The sequence below is a fragment of the Trypanosoma conorhini genome, assembly GCF_003719485.1.
Source record: "Trypanosoma conorhini strain 025E chromosome Unknown Tco_14.4_contig_00043, whole genome shotgun sequence".
Classification (NCBI taxonomy): domain Eukaryota; phylum Euglenozoa; class Kinetoplastea; order Trypanosomatida; family Trypanosomatidae; genus Trypanosoma; species Trypanosoma conorhini.
The window spans coordinates 4,705-19,593 of NW_021704122.1; the positions used below are offsets into that span (position 1 = coordinate 4,705).

Consider the following 14,889-nt stretch of genomic DNA (forward strand, 5'->3'; position numbering starts at 1 on the left):
CCGACAAATCATTGCAAAGGAGATAGCGCCATCGGTAGAGGATATAGGTAGACACGCCCACACACACACACGACAAAAAACAACAACCGGGCTGCCTCAGAAGGGGTGTTCCCACGATGAGGGTCCGCACTCGTCAAGTACAGCAATAACAAAAAAGCAAGACGGAGCCCCTGCTGTTAAGAAAATTCAAAAAAAGGAAAGGAAAAAAGAATGTCAGATGAGGCGTTTTTTTGCCCATTTGGGAGGAAAAGACCGAAATACCTTCTCTGTCCCACTCGGTCCCAGACATCCCTGCGCCGGAGCGGCGCGTTCCAGCGGAGGAGCACCCTGAGAGACAACAGGAAGATCCCAATCAAGTGTGGACAATTACCTCTCCCTCTCGCCTTATTTTCTTCACAATTCCAACAACGACAAAAGGAAACTGTCACGCGTAAGGGGGCACAAAACCCAGCTCCACTCAAACTTGCTCCTCCTCATTCTTCCTATGCTGGGGTCACTCCACGCAAGAAGGGGAGACTGCACTCAAGCAGCATGTTATTCTCAGGCGGAATCCCCACAAGGGCGCGCAACACATTGTCAATGGCTTGCTTCTGTCGATTCAATGCATTCACCACGGGGGCGCCCTCAGGCACGCAGGGCGCCTTTAGGAGATATGATAAAATTGACAACACTGTATCCACGTGGGCATAGGAGTTAAGATCCTCATCGTTCTCATTAGCCTCCTCACTCTCTGCCTTGACAAAAACGCGTTCCATTAGCTCGGTCAAAACAACTAAATCAATAATAAGCGGCGCCGCTAAGAGAGAGTCTTGGCAGGTGTTGTGCAACACCACTGTCTGTGCTCCCCCCATGAAGATGGAAAAACTGTATTCATCCATGGCACGCTTGCTATCGCCCACGTATGGCATGTATTTAATGACGATACAGTGATCGGGTCCCTTGCTGCCAGCCGGATACAGCACCTCGTTGGACGCCACCATGTCATCAACCACACTGCTCTTTGTAATTTCTTTCGAGCGGAATTGCTTCGGTGCAGCCAAATTATGTCCGTCGTTGTTTCCAAGATGATTGTAGCTTGCAATGCACTCGGGTTTGATGCCAGCCGCAACAAAAAATTCCACCAAAGCACTTTTGATTTTCGTTTGCCCACTCTTGAAGTCATCTCCACCGACAAACACACCTTGTCGACGGGCAAGTTCAATAAGACCCGGGCAGAGCGTATTCTGCGGTGCACCGTTAATGTAGCTACACCGCTCCAAGATGGCCGCCATTGCGTAGAGTGCAGATGGCGCAATTTCCTTTTCGTTGCGCTTCACCGCAGCCAGAAGGTTGTCAGCGGTGTCATGTATACCCGCAACATGTTCCGAGAAGCGCTCGGTGTTGGCTGTCCAGAGCACAATTACTTTATCCAACCCATGGACCTGCCTGAAGCTGCGGATGTCGCACCGCAACTGCTCCATCGCCTCCCACTTGTTTTTCACTGAAATAACGTTATCGGCACGTCCCTCTTGGTTTGCTGCGACGAAATCGAGGTCGAAAAGGGCAGGAAGTGGCCGCATGTCCTTCATGTACTCTTGCAATTTGTCCTGAAGAGCAACATCCAAGACCTGGGCGCGGCGCATAGCATCAGCGAGGTTCAAACCACTGCAATCCCACCCACCAATGACGAGGTCGGTCGGGTCTATCATGGGCACAACGTCCTTCAGCGGCACAAATACCTCCTTCATTTCACGCGTCAGACCCAAATTCATTGTACCAGACTGTGTGATGGAGCCAAAATAGTTTGGATGCAATTCCCCTCGCTTTGTGCGCCACGTCAGGCCATGCTTGTGGGCCAGAATTCCGGCCGTCACTGTCGTTCCATTGTTCCCGCCCCACCCCACCATCATGAGACCACAAGTCTTTCGTTTGCGAAGTGTGCGAAAGCGCAACGTGACGTCCACCGGCTCCACAGTCACGTCCCCGTCTTTTTCCTTGGTGACACGTGTCGTGTGGTAGACGTATTTGGCTGTTATGGCCTCATCTGTGTAGTGCACGTTGCGACAACCCTTGACACGTACAGTTGGCATTGCACAGGCAGCAACTTCCTTCTTTCAATCTTCTTGCTTACTTGCAACCTCCGCAAGGCAGCAGCAGAAACAAGAGCAATAGTAAGATGGAATCATGCCTTGCATTGTGTTATATTTTTGAGGCACAGAAAGGGGACTGAGGGGCTAAGAATGGAACCCACACAACCTCTTATTTGCGCAAGATCACCGTTGCGGGTACGGTTTAAAAGCCCGAAAATTGGAAAACTGAAATATGAGGAGCAGGGCACACACACACACAGGCAACTGAAAATACAAATATGTATCTCCCTCCCCCGCCGCCAATCTCTCTCTGTCTATCCCGCCGGACAACACGAAAAAAAACGCACTCATAATGCATGGATGACATCAAGAAAAAGGGACACTAGACACTGTTGTTGAAATGCAAGTGAGATGACCAGCACCCCATTCGTAAATGAAAAATAAGTGAAAGGGGAAAATAAATCCACCATGCCTCTACTAAAATCTATACTGTCCCTTTGTCTCTTCCACCTCCAGAAAATTGCGCATTTATGCGTGCACGCGTATGTCTTCCTATCAATTAGTTAGTCGTTTTTTGTTGTTGTTGTTGTTTTTTTTTATGCGTCATTCCTTTCCCACCGCAATCTCCCGCTCCGCTCCGTGCCCATATGCGCTCAGGTGGTTCACGGTACTGAGTACGTTTTCCCACAGCGTATTAAACTGGACATAGGAAATCCCACGCTCTGCACAGAAGTTTCTTACAGTGGGAGCGATGTAGTAGTAATACCCATGGTGCACACGTGGAAAAAGGTGGTGCTCTATCTGGTAATTTAAACCACCATTTATTTGTCCCAGCCACCACCCACCCACGCTACTGCTTGTTTCCACCTGAGCTCTGAGAAAGCACGCCCCATCGCTGCTTCCTTCCTTCCTTACCCCGGTGAAGTTGTGGGAAATTAGGAAAAAGAAGGCAAGATACATCCCACCCACGGCGTACTGAACAAAAAACCCCATGAAAGCGTCCCATACCGTAGAAGCATGCAAAAAGCTAAACGCCAGGCGCAACGGCGGTATTAACGTCATGAGGCAGCTGAGCTTCCATTCACCGCGGAGAAATCGCAGTCTCTTTTCTGGCCCAGACCACAAAAACAACGCATTTGAAAGCACATGAATGGGGCCAAAGACGGCTTCTAGGACCAGAAAGTAAACTTGCTGAAGGGCATAGTAGTAACGCTTGGGAACAAACCGATGCAACCTCAACAGCGGAATATCCAAGTCAAGGTCACGATGTGGTTCATTGGTGTAAATATGATGAATAAAGTCATGATGAATAATCCAGCTTATAGAACTGCCTCCCAGCAGATCCTGCGTTAGACCAAAAACTCTATTAATGACAGGGTTCACACTCAGGGCCCCGTGGTTAGCGTCATGTTGCACATTCAACCCCAACATCGCCATGGCGAGTGATTGAAGAACTGTGAGGTATAAAGGCCGCCACGTGAAGACGGCGTACAGGTCCAGGGCAAGCACAATAAGAGACCACACTGCGGCTTTAATGAAGTAATACCAGGGGGCGAATCCGTTCGTAGGACTTATAATCGGTCGCACCTTTTCACAGAGCTCCAAATACAAGTCGAAGTTGGGTGGCACTTCGTCTGCAATCAGGCCACTCTGCACATCTGCTGGCGCTACCTGCAAGTGCTTGTACTTTGCATGGGGGAACCGCCGGCGATGGTAGCTTACGAATATTCGTGTGGCATCGGTGCCATTGGCCATTTTAATCATCATAGGCCCTCCGGGATGGATAGCGGCAAGCTTCAAGGTGTCGTAGTAAACCCCATCTATGCGCATCACATCCGCTACACCCGCATGGGTCGTACGGTGTGCCGTGGATTCCGGCATCTTGTACTCGCACCACACTCTGGGTTAATTATTGAGGCAAGTTTATTTGTGTGTACCGGAATAGCAGGCGCCGCCACTGACGCGGTGAAGCAAAAACAATAATGGTGCCTTACAAAGGAAAACGGACATGCGCCACGTGCAGAAGAGTTGCCAGAGCAAGGAAAGGAATGGGCATCAAAGGTATTATAATAAAACAACAACACCAGCAGCAAAACCAAATACATAAAAAAGCTCAGGCCAGGCAACGAACGAGCCTCCACATGGCAAGCATGGACACAGAAATAAAAAGAACGAGAAAAAATTTGCAAAGGGTTCACAGCACCTCCCTCACCTCCATTGTGCGGAGCGCACGGCAAACGCAGACGGTAGACATTGACGCCGTGGCACGTTGATAAAACTTACGCGTTGCAATCTGCCCTGTTGCACGCACGTCACCGCTATTGCTTGTTTTAAGTGGAAGCGCACACACACACACACAGAGAGAGAGAGAGAGAGAGATACGCATGTGTTAAACACCGTGCAGCACAGGGGTCCTCAACGGGAATAAGCAAGAGACCCCACCAATGCATGAACCTCCTAATGACGCGAGGACATCCGCAGCAACGCCGGTGTCACAGAGCCCAACGGCGAGATGCAAAGTATGGCAAAATCCAGACCTCACCCCCTCATCCATTCTTTCCCTCTTATACTCCCCCCCCCTATCCCATCTCAGAACAGGATGGGAAAAAGGAAAAGTCTGCAGTAACAAATTCAGTGCATCTCCGTGACTTCGCTCATGACGCAAATGCGGAGAAAGCCGACAACAACAAAACAGAAATATCAGTAAACGATAGCGGAATTAAGAATACTTATTTACTTCTCTCCCCCTGTCTAAGAAGGGATCTTCGGGTTGTATCTGCACGGCAGCGGCCAACGGAACCAGCTGAGTGACGGTGTACAAAAACCAGAAATAAAAAGATATATGCGGGCACGCAGGGGCAGGAAATGGTACCTCAAACATCTTCCTTTCCACCAGCCTAAAGAGGGCGAAAGTTTTGATTTAATCGGTCCTGTTTGTAGTCAGGGAAGCGTGGCGCCCCGCGCCCCATTACAGGATGCTGCCGCTGTGGGTCACTTGAACGGTACGAGCGTGTTGGGTGGTAAAACAAAGAGCTCTTAAACGTGTCAACGAGCGACTGGTTCGCGTATTCCTGCAGCTTTGGTGGAATCATCTGCCGCGTTTGCCGCAGGTGTGCCACCAACGGTTTTGCCAGTTTGACGCTCTCCGGCTGGAAGAAGGTGTAACAGTAGCCAGACACCCCGTGTCGGCCACAGCGCCCGCTTCGGTGAATCCATGTATCAAATTCCAGCGGAGTATCGTAGTGAACGACGTACACGACCTTTTCAAAGTCAATTCCACGACTGAGGATGTCAGTGCACACCAAGCATGTGGAGACACCGCTTCTAAAGAGTTTTAGCGTTCCCACCTTCCCCGTTGCTGAGGAGCGGGAGGTGAGGGTCGTCACGTGTAGACCTGGCACAAGTTTCTGAAGCCGCTCACAGACGTATGCCACATTGTGGCGCGAGTTACAGAAGATAAGGGTGCGCTGGTCAGCGCTGAGCTTGCCTGTGCTGTACAGCCAGGCCAGTTTGTTGATCTTTTCCACCTGCGACACCATGAAGATGACATGGGTAATGGCGGCACTGACAGTGGTACTGCCACCCACAAGCGCGTGTCCAAGCTTGTCAGTTTTGAGGTCTGCGAGGACGAAGCGGTGGGATGGCAACAGCATCTGCTCCCTGATCATTTGATACGCCACCGGAGGCAGCGAGGCCCCGAATAAAAGTCGCTGGGGCCGCTCATGTGCCTTGGGGAGGGCGCCAAGGATAATCTTCAATTTCTCAAAGTGGTTCACGGAGACCAACTCGTCGACCTCGTCCATCACAAGCATCCTAACGCGCTTCAGGGTCAGCTTGCGCTTGTAGAGGGCGGGTAGCATGGTCTCTGGCGTCGTGATGAGCACATCACAGCTCTCCAACGCCTTTAAGTGACGTTTTTGCTCTTCTGCGCTGGAGGCGCGCACGAGAAACTTTACCCGAAAATCAGCATGCAGCTGAGTATACAGTTGATACACCTGCGCCACTAACTGAGACGTGGGGACGAGAACAAGCAAGCGGGGCTCCGCCACGGAGGTCAACTCACTGAGCCGCATCGCTGGGCGCAGCTGCTTGTCCAGCAGCTCGTGCATCGGAGGGTGCGGGGTGCCCGTCACGGGACACAACTTCACATCAGCCATGCCGAGCTCACAGTAACGGCAAACCTCCCCCCGCGCTATCTTTTCTTTTAGCAACTTCTCAACATTCGACCGATCTAACCCATCGCTGCCACCGTCGTCGGCGGCGTTCTCGTGCTCGCCTGCATGTAGCAACAAACGTAGCATGGAGGGAAACACATAACAAAATGTTTTGCCCGTGGCAGTTGGTGCAATGCAGAGGAGGTCGCGGTGATCCAAGATCAAGGGGATGGTGACCCGCTGCACCTCCGTCAATGCTTCCCAGCGCCGTGAGACCCGTAATCGCTGCAGTTGCTCACGAAGTTTGCCACTGGGGCACAGTGCCTCCAATTCCTCAAAAGACTGCGACGCACCAGGTGGGAGCTCTGCAGGCATGCCGTACCTATCAGCGATCTGCACCATGTAGGGTGAACCACTGACACTCTCCTCATTCCGCCGCGCACTCCCCCTCTTCTCCCCCTCCCTCAACATCTCCTCCCTGCCATGGGCGGAGGAGCCGGCCGGGGGGCACACCGCATCGACAAGCCCCAGCGACCCGTGACCTGCAGCACCCGTCAATGCAGTGGCACAATGACGGGGCGACGGGTGAATGCTAATCAGCGCATTCCGCAAGAAGCAAGACATGCACAGGCGGCAGAGAAGCGAATTCATTTTTTCCCTTCCCTTCCCTCGCCTCCCTCCACCTCCTCACTACTTCTCTCTCTCTCTCTCCCTTTTTTTTATTGGTTGGGGTTTAAACCCGTTCGCTTCGCCGCGCTATAACTGCGGGGTGCGCTCCGGTTGAGCGGAGCGCCACAGAGCAAAAATCCATGAGATGAAGGAAACGCAGGGCACACAGACGCAGATAGAGAAAAAAGCAACAACGTGCACAGGCCGCAACTATTGCCAAGAAGGCAAAATAAAAACAAGAATAAAAATAGAGAAAAGAGACAGCATCCGCAGAAAGCAGCAATTTCTCTCGCTCTTTCCATCAGTTTCGCCCCAGGGCATCGTTCAGGCCCAAGCGGCGTTTCATCGCCTCATACGCCTCTAATTCCTTTGATAAGGCGGTATCCGCCCCAACTGCGTCCACCACCTGCTGCTGTTGCTGCTGCGTTTGGGCAACACTCCTCCCCAGCGGGACGCCTTCCGCGTCGTGCACCTTCAGTAATGTCTGCAGGTGCACAGAGAAGTTAACAAATGGCATGATGTGCCACGCCCTTGCTTTGTGGAGTGCGAGAAGTATTCGTCTCTCTCCATCTGTCACGCGGCGACCTAGTTGCGCCGCGGCGGCAGTCTGCGATTCCGCACCCTCCACACCATCGGTAATATCATCCAGGTAGCTTTGCATAGTTGCAAGCGGCACATGTACCCGCACAGGTGTCGTCTCGATGCACGGCTGCGACGCGTAGAGAAAGAAGACGAGGTACAGACCAAAGGCACGACTACTGGGGCTCACATCCGTAGGTAGCGAAAGATACGCAGCGGCAAGCTGAAGCACATTTTCAACCACCTCCACGTGGAACGGTTGAGTAGGGCTTGACCCGGCGTAGTGCAGATACTCCATGTGCATGCGGTCAAACACAGCCTGGAACGCGTCCATGTCGAGACCCTCTGGCGTCAGTAGAGAATGCCTTGACACCTCACGGTAAAGCGCCACAAAATCCAACGCGATGAGGTGCAGCTGCTTCTCCATTGGGGCCGGAAGAACACCCCTGCGGCCTCCTTAACGGACAAACCGCGTAAAGGGGACGCTGCCAAAGGCAAAGGGGAAGAAGCAAAAAAAAAGAGGAGGAGGAAAAAGACGACATAATGAGCAGGGTATCATTGGCAGCTCTTGATGGACTCAACACACAAAGAGGAGCAAGCGAACGGGGATGGCGAGAGCAAGGGGAGCGTGTAAAATAAAAAGCCTCCCACATCCCCGAGTGGCAGGAGAGAAATAGATTACGATGGTGCGGTGCGCACCTCTAAAAGCCCAGTTAGTCTGGGAATAAGAGGAAGCGCGCACAGAGACGCATGTGGGTGTGCACAACACCAAGTATTTTTGCAGCTAAGAGGGTTCGATGCATTGGAAACGCCTCCCATTTTATTTCCTTATTTTCCCGTCTGAAATCGTGTTACTGCAAATGCCAGCACACATAAAAACCCCTGCCTCCCCTAATTCAACTCCCTCCCGCTCTTGCGGCTGCCCTTCAAGGTGCCGTTACATGTCGTTCGCATCAGTTTCAGAGCGCAAGTAGCCTTTCTAGGGATGTCAATTCATCAATGAGCTGCCGAGACACGAGTCTTTTCCACCGCCGCACCCACATTGTCAATGTCTGCGCCCGTCGCTGCATCTGCGCCGCCTCGCTCGTCTGTCCTCTTGACTTGAGCACCTCCGCAAGTTTCAACATGCTTTGCATAACGAGCAGCAGAATCGGCGGCACTGCCGTTGCGATGGACTCAGTTGCTGTATCCAAGAGCTCAGCGCAGCGCTCAATGTCCTCTGCCGTGGTCGGGATGAAGGGAAGACTCCAGAAGCACCGAAGGGCAACCTCCAACTCGCCGCGCGCGACACCCAGAAAGACTTCTCCCATCTTGCAAAGTATCTGAAAAGCTTCAGCGCAAGCATGCGGGACAACGCGTTCGGAACACGCAACTCGCTCCTGCAGCGCGGCAGCGTGCATAAACAGACTTGTGTTTTCGCCTGATGGCGTCTGTTGAAAGGCGTGCGACAGTGCTGGGCAGATAATCTGCAGGGCCCGACTCAAGGCATAGTCGGCACGTGCGTCATCCTTGACGAGCGCGGCGGCACGCTCCAAGACGGAGAAGACATGGACCGCAATTTCCGCCTGGCCACGTGCCGCACCCGCCTCCGCCACACGCTCCATTGCCTCAAGAAGCTCCGGCGACGGTGGCTCTTGCAGGAGCACACCGTCACTGCTGACGCGGCTGCCCCCGCGCTGCCCAAACAACTTCACACACACCAGCTCATTTCCGCAGTACTCGACAAAGGCGTCGACAAGGTTTGTCCGGAGAAAGTAGCGGAACACAGCTGCCCCTGCATACGCGGCGCAGGCATGACGCTTATCCGCGTCAAGCAGGACGAGGGAACAGTACTGTGGAATGAGCCGACTGAGGTCGACTGGCACCTCCACATCACCACACGGCAAGAGATTCGAGTTGTGAAAGCACATGGCAAGATGAACGCCATCTACGTATGTGTTGTCGCCTTCGATGAGAAGCCGCAGTCCAGAGGAGGGAAGTAGTGCATGAATCAACAGCGACGCCAAACGCACCACATCGCCGCGAACCAGTTCCACGAGCTCCTGCATGTCATCAAGAAGCAGACGCTGCATCTCAGCGAGGGACTGGAGCTTATTGCCGTCTTGCAACTCAACCGAGCGCACACAGAAGAGGCGAATCCACAGCGCGTCCTCAAGAGATCGCGCCACCTTTGACGACAGTGACGCCACCGCCGAGAGCACCACGTCGCTACTCTCTCCTGTATTACCAACTAGCAAGAGAAGCAGGACAATTTGTCGGTAAGGATCCGCCCGCGTCGCCTCCTCTTCGTACAATGACCGTAATTCAACGGCCGGCGGCAAAGTGCTGCGCTGTGTCGTGTGCGCATTGGCGTAAGCTTCTAGTTTTGCTTCCACCAAGCGGAATCCCGCGTTGTTGGCAACAATGGCAGCAGCGTCATAACGACCACAGCGCATGGCGGTGTAGATGTGTGCCCACGGATTCGCTGATGACGTGTAGCGCCCCATAATACTGATAAAGCGTGTGGCATGCATATTCTCCAGTTCACCAAACCTCTCAGGCTCCACCTTAAGTACGCGTGACAGCACACTAACGAGCGCTTTGCGTTCCATCATGTGCCGGCTGGAGGCAACAAAGGTCATGTTCGTACTAGCAGAGCCAAGCTGTAGAATTGGCTGCAGAATCTGCTCCACCGTTGTCCAAAGAAGGGCGACTTCGTCCGTGACAAACGGGGCGTCATCCGCAACATGGGCGGCAAAACACCGTACCCACTGCAGTGGCGGCTGCGTATCAACGATCCTGGCAAAGCCAGCAATCTTGTTAAGAATGCGCATGGATGCGGCATCTCGTCCGTTAAGGAGCGCCATCACTCCCGCACGTGGCCGCACGGTACCAGCGGGGTTCACACCCGTGGTAGACATTTTGCCTCGAGCGACCTCGCCACCGCCACCACCCGCCTTTAGGGAGAAGGATTCAAAGACATCTGCCACTTCCTTGCAGCACCTCTCCCATGAGGCACGGATGATGATCTCAGAGCGCTCCTGCACCAAATCTTCCACGCGACAATGCATTTCATCCATGCTGCGCCGCATGATTTCATGCCGCCGATTCGCCACAAAGCTTTCCAACGTGCTGCCCAACTCGTCATCGACCTGCCCGTGGAAAAAGGCGCCGGAAGTCTTCGCAGCCGCCCCAACATCACCTGTTGCTGTAAGCGGCCCCTGGCTTGCCTGCAGCTGCTGCAGGAGACGCTGCTGCTCTTGGAGGTTAAACCCAAGGCTGGCCATGAAGAGTTCCACCGATGCCTGCGTAGCGCCGGCTTGCCCAGGGGCCCGCGCACGCGCCGACACATCTGCCGCCACCTTCCGCGAGGTCTCATAGGCGCTAAGACCGTTGCGCACCACACGCGTGTCCGTGTCGTCGGCAAGTAGCTGGCGGGCCCGGGCGGTTAGCCGCGCGATGTTCCCGCGCACGTCACCTCCGGGGTCCGTAGCGACAGCGGCAGCACTTTTTTCATGATTCTGCGATCTGAGGACGCCACCCGACACGTCTCGAAGCACGGACATAAACCCTCAAATAATGTGAACCGACTGCAAACTGGCCTCTCCGCTCAACCCAGAAACAATGCGCTCCTCTTCCCGCCTTTACACCCCACTTTCTTCTCTCTGTTCCTTTCCCTCCTAACCCCACGAACGTCGGGTTTTATAGAGAGTTCGCGGTAGAGGGGAAACAGCCAAAGCAGTGGAGAGGTAAGTGAGTGCAGACCCATATATATATATATATATAAATATGTATGCACACAAACATGTACACGTGAATGAGTGAGCAGAGGAAATGGGAAGAGGAGGGGGAGAGCGAACGAGGGTGTGTATGTGTGTGTTTGTGTGTCTTAGCAGCAAAACAAAACAGTCAACGAATAGAAATGTTGCTGGTTGCGTAGCAGGCGTGCATGCACGTTTAATATGCAACCATACAAGGCAGCAAAATTTGGTGCTACTGCTTCTAGCCTTACCATACACACACACACGCACACGCACACGCACACGCAACGGTGCCCGCTGTATTGCACGCCCCATGCCAACGGTAAATTCATACAGAGGAAAGGGGAGAAGGCGCAACCGCAGTGAGGGGTGGCCGTGACGCCTTGTATGCGGCGGAAAAACAAGCAACCAACCGTGGTGCAGTTTTTAGGCGTCCTCCATCAATTCTGAAAGTTCACTGAGCGGTATTGTTTTACTAGGCGGCTCTTTTTCGTGCGGCTGCGGCTGCGGCTCCTGGGCCAACTTCCTCTTTTTCCTGACAGGCGCGTGCAACACGGCACTACCATCAGAGGAAATCTTTGCCGCCGACGCACTGTCCGTCGCGGACCTCCTTCCAAGTTCGAGCCGTTCCCCGAGGCTGCTGATCTCTGACAGCATGTTGCACAGAGCCACCGTCACAGGTTTCGTGGAGAAGAGCGGGAGTTTGTGGGCAACACCGAGAGAGCCGCCGGTGGCTATGACAGAGATGTAGCCATCAAGCGAGGCGGTCAGCAAGTAGCTGGCGTTGGGGCTCCACGCCACGTCGGAGATGCTGCGCATGTGAAGGTCTGTGTAGTCACTGTGGCGCACAGCACTGTCGGTTGTGTACACAACCACCGCGTCCGCCGTCCAGACTGCCATTGCCATACGGTAGTCCTCCGGTCCCCAAGAGCCACGATCCGCCAGCACGCGTCGCCGCCTCTCTTCCCCACCCCGTTCTCCTTCGCTTTCCTCCCTGCCTCTCTTGTGCTTCCCCACACCATTGCTGCCACAGCCACCGCCACCGCTGTCGTCGGCGTCGTCGTCTTCGTCGAGTGGCTGCAGGAAGCACGGCGCCCACAGCACTCCACGCACCTCTGAGTAACCGCGGATAGTCAGCCGAGCCGCCACCTTGTCCAGGGCGTTGCGTGTGTACACGTAGACGCAGTGAATCATATCGTCCCCCCGAGGCGGTTCACTGCCGCCGTTGCCATTGAGACCCTTGGTGCTCTGACTACTGTGACTGTGAGGAAGGTGCGGCGCTTTCCCGTACGGGACGGCCACCAACGATCCATCCGGGGACCACCCGAATCGCCGAAACATTGTGGCGCACAACTCCCCAATGTAGTCCCCTGCTGCCTTGCGTTGCCCTGTCAAATGCACGCGTCGCGACGCACCCGCTGGCTTGGCAGTATGGGTGAAGAACAGCAGCGGGGGCCCCCCGCCGAAACTCGCGACGTATCGACACCACGGGTCCCATGCCACCCCGCGACAGAACTTGTGGTGCACCTCCGTTAGCTGCACCACGGGAACCGTGGAGCCCTCAAGGTCGTGAATGACAACACTGCCGTCTCCACCGGCACTAAGAAGGTACCTCGAGTCGGGTGAAAAGCACAGGTCGTACACGTCAATCACATGGCCAGAGAGATGTCGATAGTCTTTCCACTCCTCCTCCTTCTTCCCGTCCTCACGCTTCTCTGGCCACCACAGACAAATTTTCCCGTCGCAATGGGCGGAGGCAATCATTCTCCCGTGTGGAGACCAACGCGCCGTCAAGGGCATCCACGACGTCCGCATCCCAGCGACAAAGCTCACACACGCCGTCATGTCACTTTGACTGTTGGCGAGCCAACTGTCGGTGGCTGCAGGGTGGAGCTGCCACAGGCGTATATAACCATCACCACCACAAGTCACAATACGATCCTGCTGACTGTTGTAGTCGATCGACACAATACCCTCAATGGCGACACTCTGCAAGCCCAACTGCACCGCCTCCTCTTCACGCTCGCTGCCGTGCCACAGGATCTCTAGCGTCCGCACACGGATGGGCTGGCAGGCAGTAGAGGTCATGAGATGCGCGGAACCGTGCCGATGCGATTCACCACGCAAATGCGAGAACAAATCTATAAACAACAACACGACAATAGAAAAAAGGCCAAACGCGTACACACATACACAGAGAAGGAGGCATCGATTACAAACGATACATCCAACGGGAAGCAAGCGAGCGTAGAAAAAAGGCGTGCCGCCACAGACACCCAAACACACACACTTACATAAAGAAACCTCGCCCAGTATAACACATCCCCTTGGAGGCAACTAAAGCCTTCTCTTACTCAACTTTTGCACAATAACAAGATAGAAAGGAAGAAAACATAACGTACTTTTCGTCCCACTGTAATTATTGCCGCACACATTTATATTAATTTAATTCCCAATAAGACGCCCATAACATTTTTCCAGAATAGAAATTCTTAGTAAATAGCTAAAGGCAAAAAAAAGAAGAAGCAAAAAAAGTTTCCGAAAGCGTCATTGGGGGCTTGGCACGAAAATGTTTTTCTTGTAGCGGCGCGTCTTCGGCTCAACGCCGCGCCGTAGCCCATGTTAGTCGCAGTGCCCCTCGGTCGCGTTCTACTGGCACGGCGGGCGCCTACCAATTCCAATTCCAACGTCCGGCGCGCCGGTTGGGTGGGGCCCGCCAATGCCGCCCACTGAAGACCAGAGAAAAACATTGTTGCAGCCACTCACTGCACGGCTATAAAAGCTAGCGGCGTACTGGTGCAATTGACTGCAGCGCCCTTGACCCAACTCTGCGGGGCTTTCAGCGCAATAAAATAGCAACTTTTTCCTACAGAATATCCTGTCCGTCCTGCGCGTTGCACCCTCATAAGCTTCGCTTAAGTGACCCCAGCTCACCCACTTAAACATTTTTGTAGCTCCCTAATTTGTCCCCTTTTTCCGATTGGGAGTGCTCCCTCGCTTTTTTTTCTGTGGATGCACCTGCCAGCGCACAGGCCATGTCAGTGGACGCCAACCCCAAGAGCGGGCTCGAAATTGCGGCACTGACAGCTGCACCCGCAATAATAGTCCCCAGAGCACCGGCAAGGAGGCCATCCACGGGCTTGTCGGAGTCAGAGTTGGAGGGCATGTGAGAGAGTTACCTCGCTGGCAGCACCCTTGGGGCAAACTCACTTCGCCTTCAAAACTTGCGCTTTGCGGCTAAACGTAACATGCAACGGTAAACGTTGAAAAGAGGAGAAACCTGAAAAAAAAATTGTTATTGTCGTGGGGGGTCAAACAAGCAGATTTATTTAATGGCACCTCGTTCCTTTCACAAGTATGCAGGAAACACATAAACACACACAAATACAAAAAAAACGCCAGAAGCAACCTTGCCCGCATTCGTACGAAAAATGCAACCTTACCGCAACATAGCAAGCAAAATATTTTTCCTTTTCTTTTCGTATATCACTCCGCCGCGTTGTAGAACTGAAGCCGTGCGAGCAAATGGGGATGCAGGAGGGGAGGGTACATGTGTGGGTGCGTGCAAGTACAACGTATCCACCGCAGTCAGCGACGATCCACCTCGTCTCCCCAAATTCGCAACCAGCACGCAAACAGACATATATATATATAGAGAGAGAGAGGAGGGAGAAGAAG

At 53.6% G+C, this 14,889-nt stretch overlaps 6 protein-coding genes across 6 annotated transcripts, besides 7 other annotated features; all 6 read right to left on the reverse strand.

Moving 5' to 3' along the window:
• Positions 1 to 482: 482 nt before the first annotated feature.
• Positions 483 to 2,069, reverse strand: Tco025E_01337 (myo-inositol-1-phosphate synthase; the record flags this gene model as incomplete). Its single annotated transcript, XM_029368275.1, has 1 exon — positions 483 to 2,069. One exon carries the CDS (start codon positions 2,067 to 2,069, stop codon positions 483 to 485), a length of 1,587 nt encoding a protein of 528 aa, XP_029231773.1.
• Positions 2,070 to 2,631: 562 nt separating this feature from the next.
• Positions 2,632 to 2,666: a microsatellite.
• A 6-nt stretch (positions 2,667 to 2,672) lies between these two features.
• On the reverse strand, positions 2,673 to 3,950 carry Tco025E_01338 (putative delta-4 fatty acid desaturase; the record flags this gene model as incomplete). The annotated part of the gene is made up of 1 exon (XM_029368276.1): positions 2,673 to 3,950. The coding sequence occupies one exon, from the start codon at positions 3,948 to 3,950 to the stop codon at positions 2,673 to 2,675; it is 1,278 nt and encodes a 425-aa protein (XP_029231774.1).
• Positions 3,951 to 4,427: 477 nt separating this feature from the next.
• Positions 4,428 to 4,448: a microsatellite.
• Positions 4,449 to 4,966: 518 nt separating this feature from the next.
• Tco025E_01339 (putative DEAD/DEAH box helicase) lies at positions 4,967 to 6,874 on the reverse strand (the record flags this gene model as incomplete). Its single annotated transcript, XM_029368277.1, has 1 exon — positions 4,967 to 6,874. One exon carries the CDS (start codon positions 6,872 to 6,874, stop codon positions 4,967 to 4,969), a length of 1,908 nt encoding a protein of 635 aa, XP_029231775.1.
• Positions 6,875 to 6,877: 3 nt separating this feature from the next.
• Positions 6,878 to 6,937: a microsatellite.
• A 256-nt stretch (positions 6,938 to 7,193) lies between these two features.
• On the reverse strand, positions 7,194 to 7,898 carry Tco025E_01340 (small nuclear RNA activating protein 3; the record flags this gene model as incomplete). The annotated part of the gene is made up of 1 exon (XM_029368278.1): positions 7,194 to 7,898. One exon carries the CDS (start codon positions 7,896 to 7,898, stop codon positions 7,194 to 7,196), a length of 705 nt encoding a protein of 234 aa, XP_029231776.1.
• Positions 7,899 to 8,430: 532 nt separating this feature from the next.
• On the reverse strand, positions 8,431 to 11,016 carry Tco025E_01341 (putative nucleoporin interacting component (NUP93); the record flags this gene model as incomplete). Its single annotated transcript, XM_029368279.1, has 1 exon — positions 8,431 to 11,016. The coding sequence occupies one exon, from the start codon at positions 11,014 to 11,016 to the stop codon at positions 8,431 to 8,433; it is 2,586 nt and encodes an 861-aa protein (XP_029231777.1).
• A 201-nt stretch (positions 11,017 to 11,217) lies between these two features.
• Positions 11,218 to 11,262: a microsatellite.
• Positions 11,263 to 11,314: 52 nt separating this feature from the next.
• Positions 11,315 to 11,338: a microsatellite.
• A 128-nt stretch (positions 11,339 to 11,466) lies between these two features.
• Positions 11,467 to 11,498: a microsatellite.
• A 139-nt stretch (positions 11,499 to 11,637) lies between these two features.
• Tco025E_01342 (putative chromatin assembly factor 1 subunit B) lies at positions 11,638 to 13,299 on the reverse strand (the record flags this gene model as incomplete). Its single annotated transcript, XM_029368280.1, has 1 exon — positions 11,638 to 13,299. The coding sequence occupies one exon, from the start codon at positions 13,297 to 13,299 to the stop codon at positions 11,638 to 11,640; it is 1,662 nt and encodes a 553-aa protein (XP_029231778.1).
• A 1,276-nt stretch (positions 13,300 to 14,575) lies between these two features.
• Positions 14,576 to 14,608: a sequence feature (A-rich).
• Positions 14,609 to 14,889: the final 281 nt, after the last annotated feature.